Here is a 17,388-nt window from a genome sequence, read left to right on the forward strand (position 1 = left end):
GCGGTGCTGTAAAGTATCTAAGCGAGGCTCGATTTATATATTGTACCCACGTGGCTAGATACACATATGACTTCATAATCCGAACGCCAAATACCTCATAACTATCTTTCAACGTGTGCATTACACAGTGAATAGTCAGGACACAGAGTACCCACGAGGAAATGGAATTAGCATTAGTTACCGACACTAGGATGGCGCGCCTATCACGCCAAATATTGCTGATACGTGTTCTCCTCGTACAACATGCTATATGCGGTCACAAGCTCGCAATTTCATCGTAACCAAAGTCTGTGGTGAAACATAGATTCGGCAGGTAGCCTCGATTTAGGCTAGTACAGATTTTCGGCGGAAGGGTTCGTAAGGGTAGAGGATCATCGGTGCGTTGCAGCTACATTTACGAGATAGCAAAGCGCTTTAGCCCAACTGCAAGTCCCAGACAGCTGGCACGGTGTCACGGCTGTAGAACACAAACGAGGAAATGAGTTTCAGTGGTTAACGATTGTCTGATTCTCGCCTCTCACGTAGAAGCCGCCCTAACCCATGCCACATGTAGCGGAAACAAAAAGACCGAAGCGAGAGAACCTCCTGCCCTGTATCCGTTTCCGAACTTATATAGACTAGAACTCCGTTCCGTTACCTTATTGCATGGTAATTTACTGGACCTTCTTCAGGTGGACATCGCTACGAGATAAGGGATTAGTGAGACCGAGAACTTGAAGGTTTTTAGCGCATCTAGGTAGGGATGGCACTCACAAGATGAGGTCAGCGTTGGGAGGAATGTGTCCGGTGAATCCCCTAAATGAATTGTCAGTTCTACCACTCTTGAAAGATGAAGCCAATTGGTATGGAGCCCGAGTAGACATTAAATATATTTCACAGCACGGAGGGTTCTGCCATCGCTGTATATAGATCAACATCGGCGAAAGAATCAGAATAGCTTACCTGGCACCATAACCGTAGTCACTAGAATGACACAAGTTAGCTTGAACCCCCAGTATCTAGAAATGATTTCGTTCGTACCTGGTGATATCAAGGGTGGCCTTCTCCCCAACCTTCATGGTAAGTACACCCTCATCCCAACCTATCAAAGGGGTAAATGTTAGTATTTAGTAAGTATTTGAACGGATATCACCGGGACTTTACCCTTGATGACCTGACCGACGCCAATTTGCGTGACAAAGTCACCTCGGCCAACCGAAGAGTCGAACCTTTTTCATTCATTGGTTAGCTTACACATTATATAAATCCCAAGCTATTACCCGACGTCAATGGCAAACTAGCACTCGATTTTTTTTAGGTGATGGGGTGTTTTTATGGACTTACTGGTTCCCCTTGTTGTTGGGCTTGGAAGTGTCCTTCAGCCAGCCGGTGTACTCAATGGTAACGGTCTGACGAGCAGTAGGCTGAGCACCGGTGCCCTCCTGAATTACAGTCTTGGTAACACCCATGGTGATTGATGATAGATTGTGAAAGTGTATGTAGTGGTGATAGTAGAATTTGTGAGAGTCGGGGGAAAAGAGGAAGATGAAGATGAAATTTAAATATTTTCCTCTCCTTTTTCTTTTCCGTCGAGTAGATAAGTACCTAAATTGAGGCTTAGGGCAGTTAGCAAAACAAGTCGATGGGGCGACAGATTATCGTAGTGGGTTAGCTATTTTAGTGTCTTTCATGACTGCGGAGAAGTAGATATGCAAAGGTACCATCTCCTTTCTAGATGACTTTATAAGATGATGACGGAATGGACAATCAGCTCACCTTAGTTGGAAAAGAGTAGGTAGGTAGACCACAGTTTGTTAACTTGTATGTGTGTATGAGTTGAACTACTTCAAGCTAGAAGATCCGGAAGAATGAGAGAGGAAAGCAGCGAACCTTAAATAGTCCAAGTCGAAAAGGGGAAAGGGGAAAACGAAACGAAAACGAAAATGTAAGGTATGTGCGTTGTGTGGTGCGCGCGTGTAGTTTGAGTGCTGAACTTCATGGATGAAGCACGTAATAGGCCCCATAACAGGTACCTTAATAGGGCGCAAATATAATGTACCTTGTGATCCTGGGTACGCGTAGATACCTAAGCTAGTGTATCACATTGTTACCCTAGACCCTTCCCAAAATACGTATATATCCGTTAGTGTAGGTCTGTAGGTCCCCTTTCCAAGACCGTTCTTTCTAGGTTCTTCGTAGAGGAAAACTATAGGGGAGGTGCATAGGACCACAGACACACATACATAAAGATGCATAGGATGCATAGAGACGTTGGTAAGGTGGGTTGGTGGATTATACCTAGGCTACTAAGTGAGATTATGGGTCAATGGGTCATGGAGGGGGAGGTGCGGTGCGGTGCCAATTGCCAGGTACCCGATCTACCACACGTATGACAGGCAGGAACACCCGAATGCACGAGCGAATAAGGTTTCCCGAAGGCTGAGTTTGTCAGGACCTGTTTCGACAAATTCATTCCGAGGAGCACGCAACAAAAAGAAACATTCGAACAAAATGATCCATCTTAGAGGTCATATGTACCTAAGTACCTACCCATAAGGAATACATCAACGTACATGTAGATGTCACCGAAGTACATACATACATATGTACATACACCTACACCTACATACATTATGCGCATGCACAACGTACAATTGATACATTTGCTACCTACATGTACATACAATGGAACCTTACGTCAATCAACATGACGAAGCACTTTCCGTCTTCATACATTGCCTTCATGTACCTAAACCTACCGGGCAACCCGAAGACCTAACAAGCTCTAGGTACATATTCCCATACTATAGGGATAATTAATGAGTGGTCGCCCACTGGACAGACGTTTCCAACCTTGTAACTTATACACGCACGTTAAGTACCTAATCCTATATGTCAAGCCCTACCTTATATGATGCGCTTTTTTACGTACGGGGACATGCATATGGCATCCCATCTTCAATATAGGGAATAATCTACACAATCTACATAACCTACCTAGGCATATGAATGTCTATATTCCTCTTATACAAATGTATGTAGACAATTGGATATTAATGTTCATTCCAATACGTATGAGATATTGATGTAGATGTTTAGGCCTCTACCTAAGGTATCTATCTAGATGCCTACATCTGGTCTACATATGTATCTACTACTTAAACTTGCCTGCCGAGTTAATACTAGGTAGACAATCTCGTTACTACCCAGCATCAATTGATTGAACCCACCTACATACATAACATAACAATTCGGAAGAGTCAAAACAGTCTTACAATAGAATAGGTACTCGCTCGGTACCGACGCAGACAGGTGGGTTAGCTAGGCTAATCAGGTGCATTCGGTGTATTAGGTATATTACGCACCTGTATCATAGCTTCCGCATTTTTTCTTCAACAGTAGCAGCAACATGCATGGAAGGCCCGCGAAACAGACAACGAAGAAAGCGCAGGGGCATGAGCAACCATGAGCAACCTCGAGAGCACCTGCAACGGCTGCCTCGGCTGCCCACGAAACACCACACGATAACACCTAAAATAGACTTGCAAGGAAAGAACGTTTGAAGATCTTGGAGTTCGGTGCGGGGCTATCCGTGGGGTTGGTTGGGCCGATCGCTTACGATAGATCCTTGTAGCTACTTGCATTCCTCCCACCTTTTTTTTCTCTCGTCTTCTACATACATTTTCCCTACATGCCTACTGTACATACATTACATGTCAGCACGTTCCTCTATCTTTCCTTACGGCCCCTACAACCCCGTCGAGATTCCCAAATCGTCTCTTCTTATGGCCGTATTTGGCGATACTGATGCACCTCGTAACCAGGGCTGTGTGATGCGACCGTCAGACCGTACAGTATGCGGTGTTTCGGACATATCTACCGTAGATGGCTCTTCGGTGTAGAGCCGATTGCGGCGTCGAAAGTTGAGAGAGTTGAGTGTCGAATTAGCTGCATTGCCTATTGCTTCCTCCCCCCCCCTTGAAGCTCTGACGTTGCGATACCGACGCCTCTTTTTTTTTCCCGCAATTTCAAATAAACGAGCAAATAGACCAGGCACACATAGACGGGCGCACATACCTGGTCTGGCGCTTGGAAATGTCATGATTCTAACTTATACTGGTTCAGCTGATAACTTTACCTGCAGCCTCTTGTGTCACTATGCTTCAGCAGCCGCTCTAGCTTTGCCCTCTTTTACCTCTTTTACTGCCTACCTAGGTAGGTAGGTAGGTAGATTATGTGCCGCCTAAGCACGGCAAAGCTGAAGCTCCAAATGCCGCTACTCCTTTCTCGATCACCTCCACCTCCACCTCCATCTGGCATATTTATGCACCTACGGCCTCGGCCTGCTACATACTATCAAGATAAGGGTCTAAAGCCAATCTAACCCACTAGGCATCTCTCGGGAAATCAAGGCTTGAAAAATTGGGCATAGTAAGGGTCCTTTTTCGTCTTAACTCTTGTCGCATGAATGCAACTAGACGTCAGTCTTCAGCTACCGACTCACCCGGTCTACCAATACAAGGCGGTGGGAAGGCGGGCGATCTGCAGAACACACCCCAGCCGTAATGGCGTTTCCCAACACGCTTTCGGATATGTTTGCGATATCTCTTAGTGTGATTGGACCTCTCGCCCATGTGCTATGTACAATACGGCATAGGATCTAGTATGGCCCGCAAGGAAGGCTACCAAGATCTACGCGGGGGGACCTCCTGCGAATGAATACCCCGAGAGGGCCCTGCATGTTCCATACACATGACTGACGCAAACGTCTGACGAAGTGACAGCAGTCGCAACGCGATACGCAACTCCATTTCCATCCCATCCCTCCTTCTATTCATCTACTTCGCCCACCTACTCATCCAAGGCGTGGATGGTATACATATTGCCAGGTGTATACCGTATCTATTTCGCGCATAATGCCAGCTTGACCGCCTCTAAATTGCTAGGACCTTGGTGTCGGCGACGGAAAGTGTCCCGCCCGTTCTCTCATGATAGCAAATGCCGATCCGCGACCCATGGCTGGGGCAGCGAATAAGGTGAGGCGAAAGCTGCAAGGGATATAGAATCTGTCACATCTCAATCTGTCTGACATATTTTCTCGTGCTACCATCCCGCAATTCCACGAGGCGCCGATTGAGAGGACCAAGGCAGGAGGGCAAAAAGCGCACCGCGAGCAACCGACCACGATCATCTATCACCAGACCAACAACGCACAGTAAAAAAAAAGGGCGCCACTAGAATGATCGCCAAAAAAAGGTCCTCATAACAGTTACGTCACTGGTCAAGTTACACCTCCAACGCCCAATGGTTAGACGATGGGTTTCTGACATCACCAAACTCATGTTCTTCACTTAAGGCCGTGCACCGAGTGCTACCTGTAAAAACTCATTGGACAACAAATGCATAGAATAAGAGTAATCATGCTCTCGCAGATATGTGACAGCAACCTACCTACCCTCTCATATCCCGACAGACCTTCTCAATATTACGCCACCTATCTTAGTCGTATGCATCAAGCCGTCAGCAACGTGTTTGCTTGGACGGTGAAGTCTTCCCCTTCCTGAGGAGGGGAAGAGACATCAGGAGAGATCAGGGTAGCTGCACTAGACCCGTCCCGTTTATCGCTCGACCCAATGCAGCTAAGCGAAATCTTAGACACGGCCGGGATGAAGCGGCTCTAGCCTCATGCCGTGCCGTCGAAACCAGTAGGTCTCGGTTATAGGGCATGTAAGACAACGCATCCAACGCCAGGGGAGTATGTGGACGATACGGAACCCGCATCGTAGACCCAGAGGTCGTCAACAACGCTCGAAATTTCGATGCCCCTCCCCCCACTAAGTGCGAGATTTAGAGCCAGGGGGGTTTGGTTTTCGAGTGCAGCCGCAGCAGTCTAGGGATGCTAACGAATGATGTCATAGGCAAAGTGATATATCTTCAACCATTTTGAAAACCCAACTTGGTCAACCTACATATAGTTTGAAAAGCAAGCTGGCGGGTCGACCGGCGAGGAGTCCGATTTTGATAATGATTGGTCGGAACAGCAGGTTTGCTTCCCGCTTTGCACCGGCCACGATCCTCAAAGGAACTCGGGTCAAAACAACCTAGTCAGCCGGAATAGATGGCTCGCTTTACCCATCACACCGGATGACGGGATAGACTTCCCATTGAGAAATTGATTAGTATCTGACATAGGCCCCGAAATCCATGCTTCATGCAAGCTCAGAAGCCCGGTCGAAACCTGCATGGTAGATTGAAAGAGGAATGTGTAAAAATGGTTGACTTGACATCGGATAGCCTCAAAACCGCAGAAAACTATCTTGGTTCACGCTTCTCAGATTGACGATCTGCCCGGGGCCTCATCCGAAAACCGGGCTTGCGCTTGTAACATATCACAACTCCCTCGAAGGACTCCTTGTTTACCGCCTCAAAAGTGCAAGGCACACGTCATAGGGGTCCTGACCGAAACTTGAGTGACGCCATCCAGAAAACATCATCCAAAAGAAAGGTGACCACGAAGCACGCTATACCCTGTGCCCCAAAGCATACATGCAAGATACGATGATCTAGTGATCAGGTAGTTAGTGTGTGTCCGAATTATGTCATTAAACACCCTAAACTACAATACGACAGACTCCAAGACAGGAGATTGTGAACAGCAAGTAGTGATAGAATTGAGGAGTTATGGTTAACATGTTGGGAGTCCATACTGAGTTTACGACCATACCTGAATAAAATTCCACCTTTGCGAGTATCGACGAAGCTATTCCACATGCCTACCACCCAAATTGCTGTGCCTATAGCAGAGTTAGCTTCCATAAGCCTTCTCCTATTGGTAATAGCAACGCCAGTTAAGCATTCTAGCAGTTTCTAAATACGTACCTATGGTCCTATCTCTAATGATGAAATATCACATGAAGCATTTGCAAACTTGGAGGACTACATGCTAGAGTAGGTCATAGGTTCGGCCCGAGGCGCTAGATTACCTAGATACGTTCCAACCAGGATGGAGGTTTCCCGGGGCGATGGTAAACGCAGATACCTCGAGAATATCGCATAGGTATCACCAGAGACCGGTGAGAGCTGTTGAGACTAACGGCTGAGGGCTGTGTAGGGTATTATTAGGAGGAAGGGTAGCAGATGTGGAGGTGGCATCAACATCCACATATATATCGCGACAGAGGAACTCCTTATTTCCACTATATTTTGGGTTTTAGCCACACCACTTCCATTATTTATTGGAATGCAATCGGAATTTCGCAACAAGCGCTACTGCCGTTCAAAAATTCTTACTCGGTCCCAACAGAGGGGATCAAGAGTAGACTCTACACACCACAAACTCGCCGATCAGGACAGCAGTGGCTGATTATTCCGCGTTAGTCGCACATAACCAAGAATCAATAGCACCGGTGAAGCCTGGGGCGTTGTATTGTCGCGAGACCAACACGGGAAGTTGTCTTGTGGGTGTGGCTCGCATTAGCATGTCTTATTCCCAGATCAGCCATTGTTCCTTCTCGCATATCTAGATACGGATCTAGTAACGGGACCGATGAGATCGACATCCACACCATCCTGTTAATTTTCAGGCAGAAAGGTGAAGTCATTTCAAAATTCTTTCATCATGAATCTAAGCCCTATGGTACCCAGATAGACCGTACCACGGCGCGACTTGAGTCCTATGGGAAACTATGGATAGTGCATATTCACTCAAGCCCACCATGACGAGTGTCCTGCTGCTTGCGTCGTAACGGGATGACATATGAGGCAATACGACTTGCGAAGAAATTTCTCGTATAGAGCGCCTATCTTTGATTTTGATTCTAACCGTCAAGGTAGATCTTTCAGGTCTTTTATGTGATTGAGTCAAGGGGCGGACGAAAGAAACATCGTCACCTTCCCCCCCTCCAAGCCAAACTTACTAGCATAGCGATGTTGGAGTTGATACGAATAGACTAGAGGTTCGTAAATAGTCGCTCCTATGTACTTATTTTATCTTGCATACCTTACGGCGTTTACAAAGTAGTTATAGAGATTCAATATTTAGATTATAGCATCTGCCTCACAAACCACAACAACTATTTAGATGCCCAAGGTACCCAAACCACCTAAATACCTACCTAGAAGATAAGTAGATAAGTACCTAAATAACTTACCTACGACAGAGCCACGGGAATCAATATTCCGCCAAACAACGTAGGAGTACCAAATCCTACCCCATGCATATAAGGTATTGTCAGCCAGAGATCCATCTGCATCTTCGGGTCCGGCAAGAGCCATATATGACAACGAACGGATCGGACGATGTTTCAGGTGCCTCAAAAAGTCGATAACACACATAATCACGGCGTGCGCAATGTCCAAACGGGGAATATAAACGCAGGAGACATACGGGCTTACTACTCGCTTTCGATCTACCTAGCCCGCGGCGTTTTGGATCTCAATGGCTTGTAGAGTATGTGCATTTCTTGCTCAATTGAAGTCTACTTTGAGTTTGCCTATCTATTACCCCTTTTATTATTACTTAGAAGCATACGAATGTGTTGGTTCCTGTAGTATCAAGCCCACGCTGTCGCGACTTATCCCGAAATTGGGACGGCTGTTAATAAATGTGATTACCATAATTGCCGGCGGTGGATGTTGGTGCAAGCGAGGTGTGCCTAGGTATGACAGACCGTTAGGTAAATGAGTCTTCGTATGCCGTCTTGGCTCATAATAATGCCAGCTCACTTACGGACTGGAGCGGTTGTTAAATAGTCCTTGGCGGGCAGCTGGCCCCCAAGCTTGTTATGAGCTATCAACTTAAATTTTTTTTCTTTAGGGGCTGTGCCGTAGCACTACTTCTCTAGCGAAGGATTTGGTGGCTACTTTTAGCTGTTAATGCTTCTGGTGGGTGGTTACGCGCTTGCGTCCTAACGCCTAACGGCGCGTAGCAACGATGAGACTGACCTCCTATAGGAATACGTTCATTTCCGATTTTTTTCTTTCTCTTCTCTTCTTTTCAAAGTAGCATCTGGTTGTCAGCTGAGGGGGTCCTAGCTGATGGAATGATGGGGGCGATGTGACGATTCGGTATGCCGACATAAGAGAAATGAGATTAGGTAAGGGTTCAGAGACAATTGGTACCACCGAGCAGTTGGTTACCTAGACAGTTGTGATCAAAGTCCGTGATTGCTACCTAGGAAGATTGTTAAGATTGTCGGCGACCTAGGTGAAATGCAAGTGTTCACTCCGGCCGGACTAGGCGTTCAATATTCTGTATGTTCTGTATGCTCGGGGCTGACTCTTGCATGCGCCCAGTTTCCACGTCCATGTAAGCGTAAGATTACGATCCGGTTTAGTCAGGAACCAAAGTTGTACTAATGTAAGAGGTGCAGCAAACTAACGCAGTGAGGGAGAGTCCGGTGCGCCTTTTCGCCTTATTACCTTGGATACAGTACCAACATACCCACGCGAGCTATGAAGCTCAAATAGCTCTTCTTACCACGATGATGCTACTACGTAGCTGAAGCGAGTGATGAGAAAGGATGTTTGTGGGAATTAATACTAACAAACCGATACGACCCTTACCTGGAAGTTACCTAGGTAGGTAGTAATGTTAACAGATTTAGACGATTTCATCTTACTACAGTTGCTTGATATAGAAACGGGATGACGCGAAGGATAATTAGGATAGGTATCGTGGCCTGCGTATTTCGGAAAGCAAAACAAAACACACCCACGAGAAAAAACGAGGAATAAGAGACATTTTGTATGGCGTTTTTGTCGATCGTCTACAAGCTTGCGAGGATCTCGTAGCTTTGTGCGCACATACGTTAAACATCCATAGTCTAGACACGGCAGATCGCCATCGTAGGTGTTATAGTAAGAAATGATAAGCAAGAAGTAGAACAAGCTATGTCAGGTTACTTGTTCGATCTTCACCGGGCTTTTTCGATAGTCAGGAACGTGGTTCCGACAATCTTGCAAATCATTTGCAGCCCATGGAAACACAACGAAATAATTTTCTTCCCTTTCCTTTTTTTTCTTCTATTCCTTTTTCTTGAAGGATTTAGGGAGCCACGAGAACTCGGGGACAGCGTGGCGTGTAAAGATGCAGGTACACTTACGGATACTGCACTCTCGGGAAAATTGAATAATAAGCCATGCTTGAGTGCTCGTACGCCACGCGAATACATACCTGGGTACATTAAGTAGGTATTGAATCATGCAATATATGCATACTGTGGTTGGGCGAGAACAGGTTGAGCTTCCAAATCTGGTGCAGCTGACATAGCACATACTTACTTATTTGCTGATGGTGTGGCATGCGAAATACACGGCTGGGAGTTTCTGTATCATCAATACATGATATGTCGTTTCTTCCTTTTCCCGATATGCTTCTATCTTCATTTTAAAATGAAATATTGGCATAGGAACTAATTACCTAATATAGCGTATGGCTTGACTGTGGATTGAATCGTAAAGAGATCTGATTATCCACAATTTGTGCGAGAGTGTTTCCGAAGATTCGCGCCGCTTGTCAAAGATCCACTGCTCACGGATGTCAACCAGTTAGTGTAATGTACTAAAAACAGTCGATTCTCGTGTTCTGATTTTCGGTAAACCGTGGGCTAGGTCGGAATTTGAACATGGGTATTCGTTGAGTCAAGTACCTAGTCGGTTGTTAGATAACCGACCTTCTAACTCGGTCATAGATAGGATAGAGAGCTTCCAAATAGGTACCGAGGTATTTCATCCTTCGCGGCCATATGGGAATAGCAGAATAGGGAGTCGTGCATTGTCGGTTGAGCCTTGTTCTCTATCGGGTCCCATTGCTTGCATACAGCATACATATTTGTCTGACTGGATGGCATCTTTTCCACGATCTTTTCCACGATTTGTATCATATATCCTGCCCTGTTTTAGTTGCAGGGGAGAGATATGAATCTGACCATGCTTCCGATTTGAAGCAGTTGATACAGGGGAAAACGTGTCAGCATTGGGGAGGGACATTTAAGATGGGACGGGATAAAATGGAATGGGATGGGGAAGGAGAGAAATGCCGCGCTCGCAGCACAATCCGAAACATCAATTGACTTTCCACAAGGTTTGATCCTGCTTTTTTGACTCTTTTAAGTTCTGCCAGCCTTAACTCAAACCAGATACTCGGTCTCACGCTAATAGGTTTAAGCTACATGTATTTCAGCTCATCTTCATCACCTACCTAATGTAGATAGAATCCTTAATCATCCAAACAAAAGAGTTTGACGTGTCGGCGGGATCAACCCTACACAGACTTATGTATTCTTTAAACGGTGTATGTAAAAGGAAACGTCTATCTGCTACTTAAGCAAGGAGGGTATACTGATACCTCAATTCCCAGCTGCTACTGGCATGTTTCCAATCGGATGAAACGGTTCATCGCCGACTTACTGCGACTAGCCCTCTAGTGGCGAAAGCTTCTTATTGATGACTATTGTTTCGAAACTGACGTTATTTGATCTGATTGTGTTAACACCATTGGCATCAAACAACGTATATCCCCGTTCGGATGCAGGTGGCGACCATGTTTGTCTGCCCGATGATGAGCAGCAGCAGCAGCAGAGAAACGCATTGTGGACTGGTAGTGTGGCCTTGAAGCTGGAGAAATTTGGACCTCCACCTAAAATCAAGATGGTGCAATGGCGTAAAAAGAGAAAAAGAGTTGCTGCAAGAGTCCAAGGAAATTAGCATATTGCCTAAGAGGTACCTTAACCAGGGTACCAAAGGTAACAAAATAGGGCGCAGCAGGACGGGAGCCAATTGAGTGGAGCTTAGGTCTCTATTTCTAGGACAGCCGGTCCAATCGCTAGTGCATTAATTTGCCGGGGTGTGGTTTGGACGCATGAAGAACCTGATCTAATTACGCGTCACTAACTTTCTTGACCTGTTCTGCTAGCAATGGTCACTCCCTATTTTGCGGGCCGATAGGGCCACTTTCAAAGTATTTCATCGTCGGACTACATGTACTTTATCGTAGACGCCTCCCCCCAGTTCTTGCAGACCCTGCCGCCCCTCCATCACGCCAATATGCCTACGATATACATGATGTACTGTATCAATGTGCATTGTGCAGGCAGGACGGGAATCTCAGGGTACATATTTTATAGTGCTTTTATTCTCTATTACATTGGCCCGTCCGCATGCACGTTGGTACGGATGTTTTTATGCAGCCTCGAAATTATTTAGCATGCGTGCAAATTGGGGATTTTCCTACGCCTAAACTAACTTTGGAAGCCGGGGAGTTGAAAAGCGAGAATTAGAATATACCCGCTGCGCACGAGGCATAGGCATTAAACATCGCCATCGTATTCGTCGCACAACACTAAATAGGATATGGGGATGAATCCTGACGAAAGGTAGACCAATCGAGAGGGGTAAAAAGGGGCCATATCGATCTAGGTAGTATAGATTGATAGAGAATGTTTGTGTTTATAGTATCTAAAGCAAAATCAATAGATTATAGGTCAATCAGGCCACAAGCAACACCTCTTTGACATTCCATTCAACCTCCCTTCTGTTGTCTATCCCTCCCCCCACCCCCGCCTTTCTCATGAATGTGAAGTGCTAGTAAATTATAGCAACAGCATTGTTTAATGAAGACACAAAAGAAAGTCGCCTTAAACAAGAACAAGGTTGTGTATAGTGTTGTGTCCTTTGGTTAAAGTGTTGTTCAAGGTTGGAATTAGGAATAAGGAAAGGCCAAAAAAAAAAAGTTGGCCCTGGTTCCCAAGGCATTTCCTAAAGAAGGGAGTGCAATAATTAACTCTCCACTAGCGCTAGGTAACTTCTGTATTGGTCTCACGTAATTAGCCATCGCACCCATCGCACCCCACCCACTCCCCCTTCCTTTAAACCACCCCCTTGTCCGTCTCCCCTGATCAATGAACAGACTGATCAATAACGAGGCACCCCTGGCTTTTAGTGTCTTGGCACACCTGAGCCCCCGACTCCTCTTCCACACTTTCCCTCTCGCACGTTTCCTCTTGCTGTTTCTCATTTACCCCCTTCGACCTGCCCGACCTCTTCGCCCTCCGCCTTACCCTTCCGTCTTTCGCTCACTTCTCCCCTTCGCCGACCACGTAAGGTGCACCTTTCGACGACAATTCCCTCCTCCTCCTCGGCGCCGGTCATCCATTCCCTTCGGAGTCGAGGCCTGAAAGTCGACAGCTAACCCCGTCGAGACCAATGCATCGCTGAGAAGGAATCGCCCGTGCGATAACGTCGTGAACGCCCATACATCGAATCTATTGATTATTTATTTTGCATTTAAGCTGACGATTTATTCGTCGCGCCGCTCTTTTATATAACAAAAACATCACTGCTATCATCATAGACCAAATACTATTTTGCTTGTATACAAGGTGAGTTGGGACGCAATCCAATGCCGAGCGCTGGTTACCGGTTATCGAAGAGGTGGGAAAGATGGAGCGGAGTTTCTGTGCTTCGATTAGGGGATCTACCGTGGATCGTTCATGCGCTTCTTCCTCGTATTGTCTATGGGACAGATGATCGGAAACACTAACACTGTATTGTCCTGTAGCATCCACTCGTTGACATATCTTGTCAAGTACATTCGTTCCAATTTATCCTGACACAGTAAGTGGGCTAGGCTTCCAAGCCAAAGCTATCTACGCGAATCCGTGAAGAGACTGACGTCTCGCGTCAAAAGTCACGATCTTACGCAGTCGTCGATACTCGAACATTCTCGATTACGATCGCCAATTTACGGACAACCCGTCAGTAACGAGTTTAAACCCACCTAATTTGATTCACCATGCATACCAGTTCGCTGGTGTTGGCCGCCGTGCTGGCCGTCGCGTCGTTATCTACCGCCGAGCCTGAGAACAGACCAAAGATCTACTTCCCTAGGCACGTCAAGAGGCAGTACACTAATCACACCATCACGAGCTCGGCCTCGCAAAGCACGAATAGTGATTTGGCAGATTCGACATCGCACTCGTCAACAAAGAAGGATACGATATCTGATCTTCTGTCTAGTCTTCTAGGAGGAACTTTCGATGGAAGCGATTCGACAACAGGAAGCACAACATCGACCCCTGCGACTACTCGTGGTGCTACCCCTACTAAAGCGCCATCGACGACTAAATCTTCTGGGTCTGAATCGAAGGGAACAACGGAGTCAAGCAGTCATGCTGGCTCCACAGGAGGAACGGGATCTCCGCCGCTGATCTCTTTACCAACCCTCAGTCTGGATGTTCCAACGTTATTACCTCCTGCGTCATCAGATTCAACTTCCGTTATCGCCAACAAGACGGCTTCTGCCACAGAATCGTCTGTATCCACTACCGCTCCTGGCGTTTCGACGACGGCTTTGACAACTGGTGACTCGACGAGTGTTTCCCTTAACGAATCCACGAGCGACCCTACTACGACAATCCCTTCATCATCATCTGGTATTGTTATTGCTCCTACAGGTGTTGTCACTCCGACCTCCACAAGCTCGGATGGCGGACTTCTCGGCGGCGTGACGAGTCTGGTTGGTGGTGTTACTAGTGCCATTCTGCCGACTGCGTCAGCGAACTCTACGGAATCAGGTGCAGCTACTTCTAGTGAAACTAGCACGGATAGCGGACTGTTGCCAATTATCGATCCCACCACGTCGTTCCCTGGTACCGCCCCGACGGCCTCCAGCACTGGCTCTGCTTCTTCCTCTAGCACGGATACGCCTATTATCAGCTTGCCGCCTATTTTGGGTACGGGCTCGTCTTCTCTCACGATCCCAACATCGGTTCCCCTTACAATCGGCAACTCTACGGAGTCGAGCACAGTTCTTCCGACCGGATCTTACAGCACTAGCCTGCCCTTGACAACGCCTACCGCTGTTCCCAGCAACACCACAGCGACAACCGATTCTACTAGTCTCCCAACAATCACCTCGCCAACAGTCCCAATTAACAGCACTCTTCCGCCGACTCAACTTCCTACTACTGAGTCATCGAGCATCTTCACAGTTCCTCAAAATGTGACGACTCCCTCTCAGACAAGTGCCGAGCCGACGTCGACTGTTGAACCGACGAGCACTCTATCAACGCCATTCTCGACTAGTGTTCTACTTACGTCTACTTCTTCGTCTACCTCGGCGCCCGCCGTTACCAGTGTTCCTATCGTTGGTACAATCACAAACTCGGAGTCCTGGCTACCGACTACGATTATCGTTCAACCTTCTAACACTCAAACCTCTTCTCAGCAGACTACTGCTACGGCTATCCCCACAACCCTACCGCAGGCGATTACTCCATGGACAGACGCTCCCGAGCAGCCCGAGGGCACGACCCTCATTCAAATTTCTTTCCTCTACGGCGAGAACTACCAACACCTTGTGGACGAGCCTCTTGCTGCCTCCCAGATGTTCTACCTGCTTCCTCAAGGTCTTGCTCACGGTGGTGGCTACGATACCAGCAGAGTTGTTATGTACAGCATCAAGCCATACAACACTATCGCTCGCTATGGTTACATCACCTCGCAAGCAATGGTATACTATCCCACAGAGGGTATTTCTAAGCTTGCTGATGATATCGGATACCCGACTACCGCGCTATACAACAACCCGAACTCGTTGGTACGTAACCTGACCAATGAGATCAACCCAGCGATTGGAATTATGCCAGGTGATACGTTGGATGGTGCTCCGGATAGTGCTGGAGGTAGCGGAGCGGATCCTTCTGATTCCTCTTCTCCCAACAACGATCCCTTTGATACCCAGGGCCCTGGTGAGAAGACCACGAGCGCGCAACAAGGAATGACTGCCGGTATTGCTGTTGGAGCTGCTAGTGTTGCTGGTGCTTACGGTGCTGCGATGTTTATCATTGCCCGCCGCTACAAGCGCAAGAAGCAGAGACACCAAAGAAGCAGCTCTGTCACTTCCCCCTCGGAAATGCGACAGACAGGAAGCCCGGCTCTGATGGGTGGCGCGTTATTAAGTCGAGATTTCACCGCAACCAGCCCCGGTGGTTACGGCGGAGCTGGAGGAAACACTCGCGACAGCCAAGGTAGTGGAAGGAGTGGGATGAACAACTCGGCACGTACCGCCACCATTTCGGCGCCAGTTGCGGCTGAGAACTCTCTTGGCTGGAACTGAGCGAACGTATACGACCTGCACGTCACATCCGTTTCATTTTAGTTATAGTTCGATACCCATCCAGAAGGCATAGCCTGTTTCGTACAGAAGCCACTGTGGGCGGCCTGCCTAAGGATTTGCGACCTCTTGTGAGCATTTCACGTCAGGTTTTCTTGTGATTTACATTCTAAGACGGCTGGTTTTTTTATCAATGGGATCTATTTTCTGAAAATCTACCGCCGAAAAAATAGTTACGAATCCTCGGCATCGATGAGAGATCTTTACGCCCACCTTTTGCTGGCGTGGATCTGATGACCAGGTACTTTTAATCTAATGCGTTTACTTGTACTCGAAGGGGAGTAGGAGGAAGCGTTGCGAGGTGATTTCTATGCCGGCTTGGAGTAGAGGCTTTGAAAGGGGGAGGAAAGGAGGGGAGTTGCTGAAAAAGATGGACTCTAGAGGACCGGCGGCGTAACGACCGACCGGGGAATTGTACATTTATGACTGATGCCTGTTCCGAATATGAACGTCTGGTTCGAATTTGGTCGAAGGGAGATCGTCGATTTTTCTAGAAACACGGCGGTTCGTTTTGTCTACTTTCGGGAGCGGTCCTCTAGAGTCATTGTGTGTAATGGTTGATATATACCACGAATAGACGAAAACAAATTATTAAAAAGTTCTTTTGAACGACCTACGTATGCTTAACCTTCGTGTAGTACTGTATTATTTCTATTATTTTTTACATATATTCCCTTGCCATGCTGAATGCTTGCAATGTGAGTTGTTTCATTTGATGTTTAGGGGAGCTCTCATTCAAGCGAGGGTTGCTCAACCTAGCTCAGATGCAATTGTTTCCCCTCATTGCCCCATTCTCAAGCAATGTCGCCTCAAGTGGAACGTCGTACACATCGCCATCGTCTAAACTGTTAGACTGTCAGGTGTATATTGACGTTTGTTTTAGTACTGCGCTAGACAAACGTCGGCTTCGACAGATAATACGCTAATATTGGGCGTTATCATGGAGATGTCCCTTACTCGCCTCATCCTTTGAAATCTGCTAGTTCTAGAAGGAGGATAAATATCACCTGTTTGCTTTGTTATACAAGGATGAGGGTTTCTTCCTGAGTCAGTCATGACCCCTTGATGTAACTTGATGGTTGGAACAAACATTAAAATGGTATCTAGAAGTTGAAGTTGAATGTAAAATATCGTCCGGATGTTTCGGCTGTACAGAGTGTTGTAGAAGTTGTAATGATGAGTGTGATTATAGGTGTTATTTTTCATGTTGTGAATAGCCTCTTATACTGGATGAT

General features: G+C 46.8%; 3 protein-coding genes across 3 annotated transcripts; 2 read left to right on the plus strand and 1 right to left on the minus strand.

Moving 5' to 3' along the window:
* Window positions 1–229: 229 nt before the first annotated feature.
* On the minus strand, window positions 230–1,879 carry F4822DRAFT_317904 (FK506-binding protein 1B). The gene is made up of 8 exons (XM_051455418.1): window positions 1,870–1,879; window positions 1,756–1,797; window positions 1,324–1,595; window positions 1,144–1,208; window positions 1,021–1,081; window positions 943–963; window positions 754–795; window positions 230–681 (listed from the first exon to the last, which is right to left on the minus strand). Exons 3-8 carry the CDS (start codon window positions 1,446–1,448, stop codon window positions 654–656), a joined length of 342 nt encoding a protein of 113 aa, XP_051312254.1. The 5' UTR covers window positions 1,449–1,595; window positions 1,756–1,797; window positions 1,870–1,879; the 3' UTR covers window positions 230–653.
* A 6,032-nt stretch (window positions 1,880–7,911) lies between these two features.
* Window positions 7,912–8,669, plus strand: F4822DRAFT_410223 (uncharacterized protein). The gene is made up of 3 exons (XM_051458738.1): window positions 7,912–7,934; window positions 8,006–8,068; window positions 8,139–8,669. Exon 3 carries the CDS (start codon window positions 8,417–8,419, stop codon window positions 8,660–8,662), a length of 246 nt encoding a protein of 81 aa, XP_051312255.1. The 5' UTR covers window positions 7,912–7,934; window positions 8,006–8,068; window positions 8,139–8,416; the 3' UTR covers window positions 8,663–8,669.
* Window positions 8,670–13,570: 4,901 nt separating this feature from the next.
* F4822DRAFT_410229 (uncharacterized protein) lies at window positions 13,571–16,776 on the plus strand. Its single transcript, XM_051458739.1, has one exon. The coding sequence runs from the start codon at window positions 13,772–13,774 to the stop codon at window positions 16,094–16,096; it is 2,325 nt and encodes a 774-aa protein (XP_051312256.1). The 5' UTR covers window positions 13,571–13,771; the 3' UTR covers window positions 16,097–16,776.
* The last annotated feature ends 612 nt before the right edge of the window (window positions 16,777–17,388 follow it).

This window comes from Hypoxylon trugodes (genome assembly GCF_022578975.1).
Source record: "Hypoxylon trugodes strain CBS 135444 unplaced genomic scaffold F4822scaffold_7, whole genome shotgun sequence".
In the NCBI taxonomy this organism is placed as follows: domain Eukaryota; kingdom Fungi; phylum Ascomycota; class Sordariomycetes; order Xylariales; family Hypoxylaceae; genus Hypoxylon; species Hypoxylon trugodes.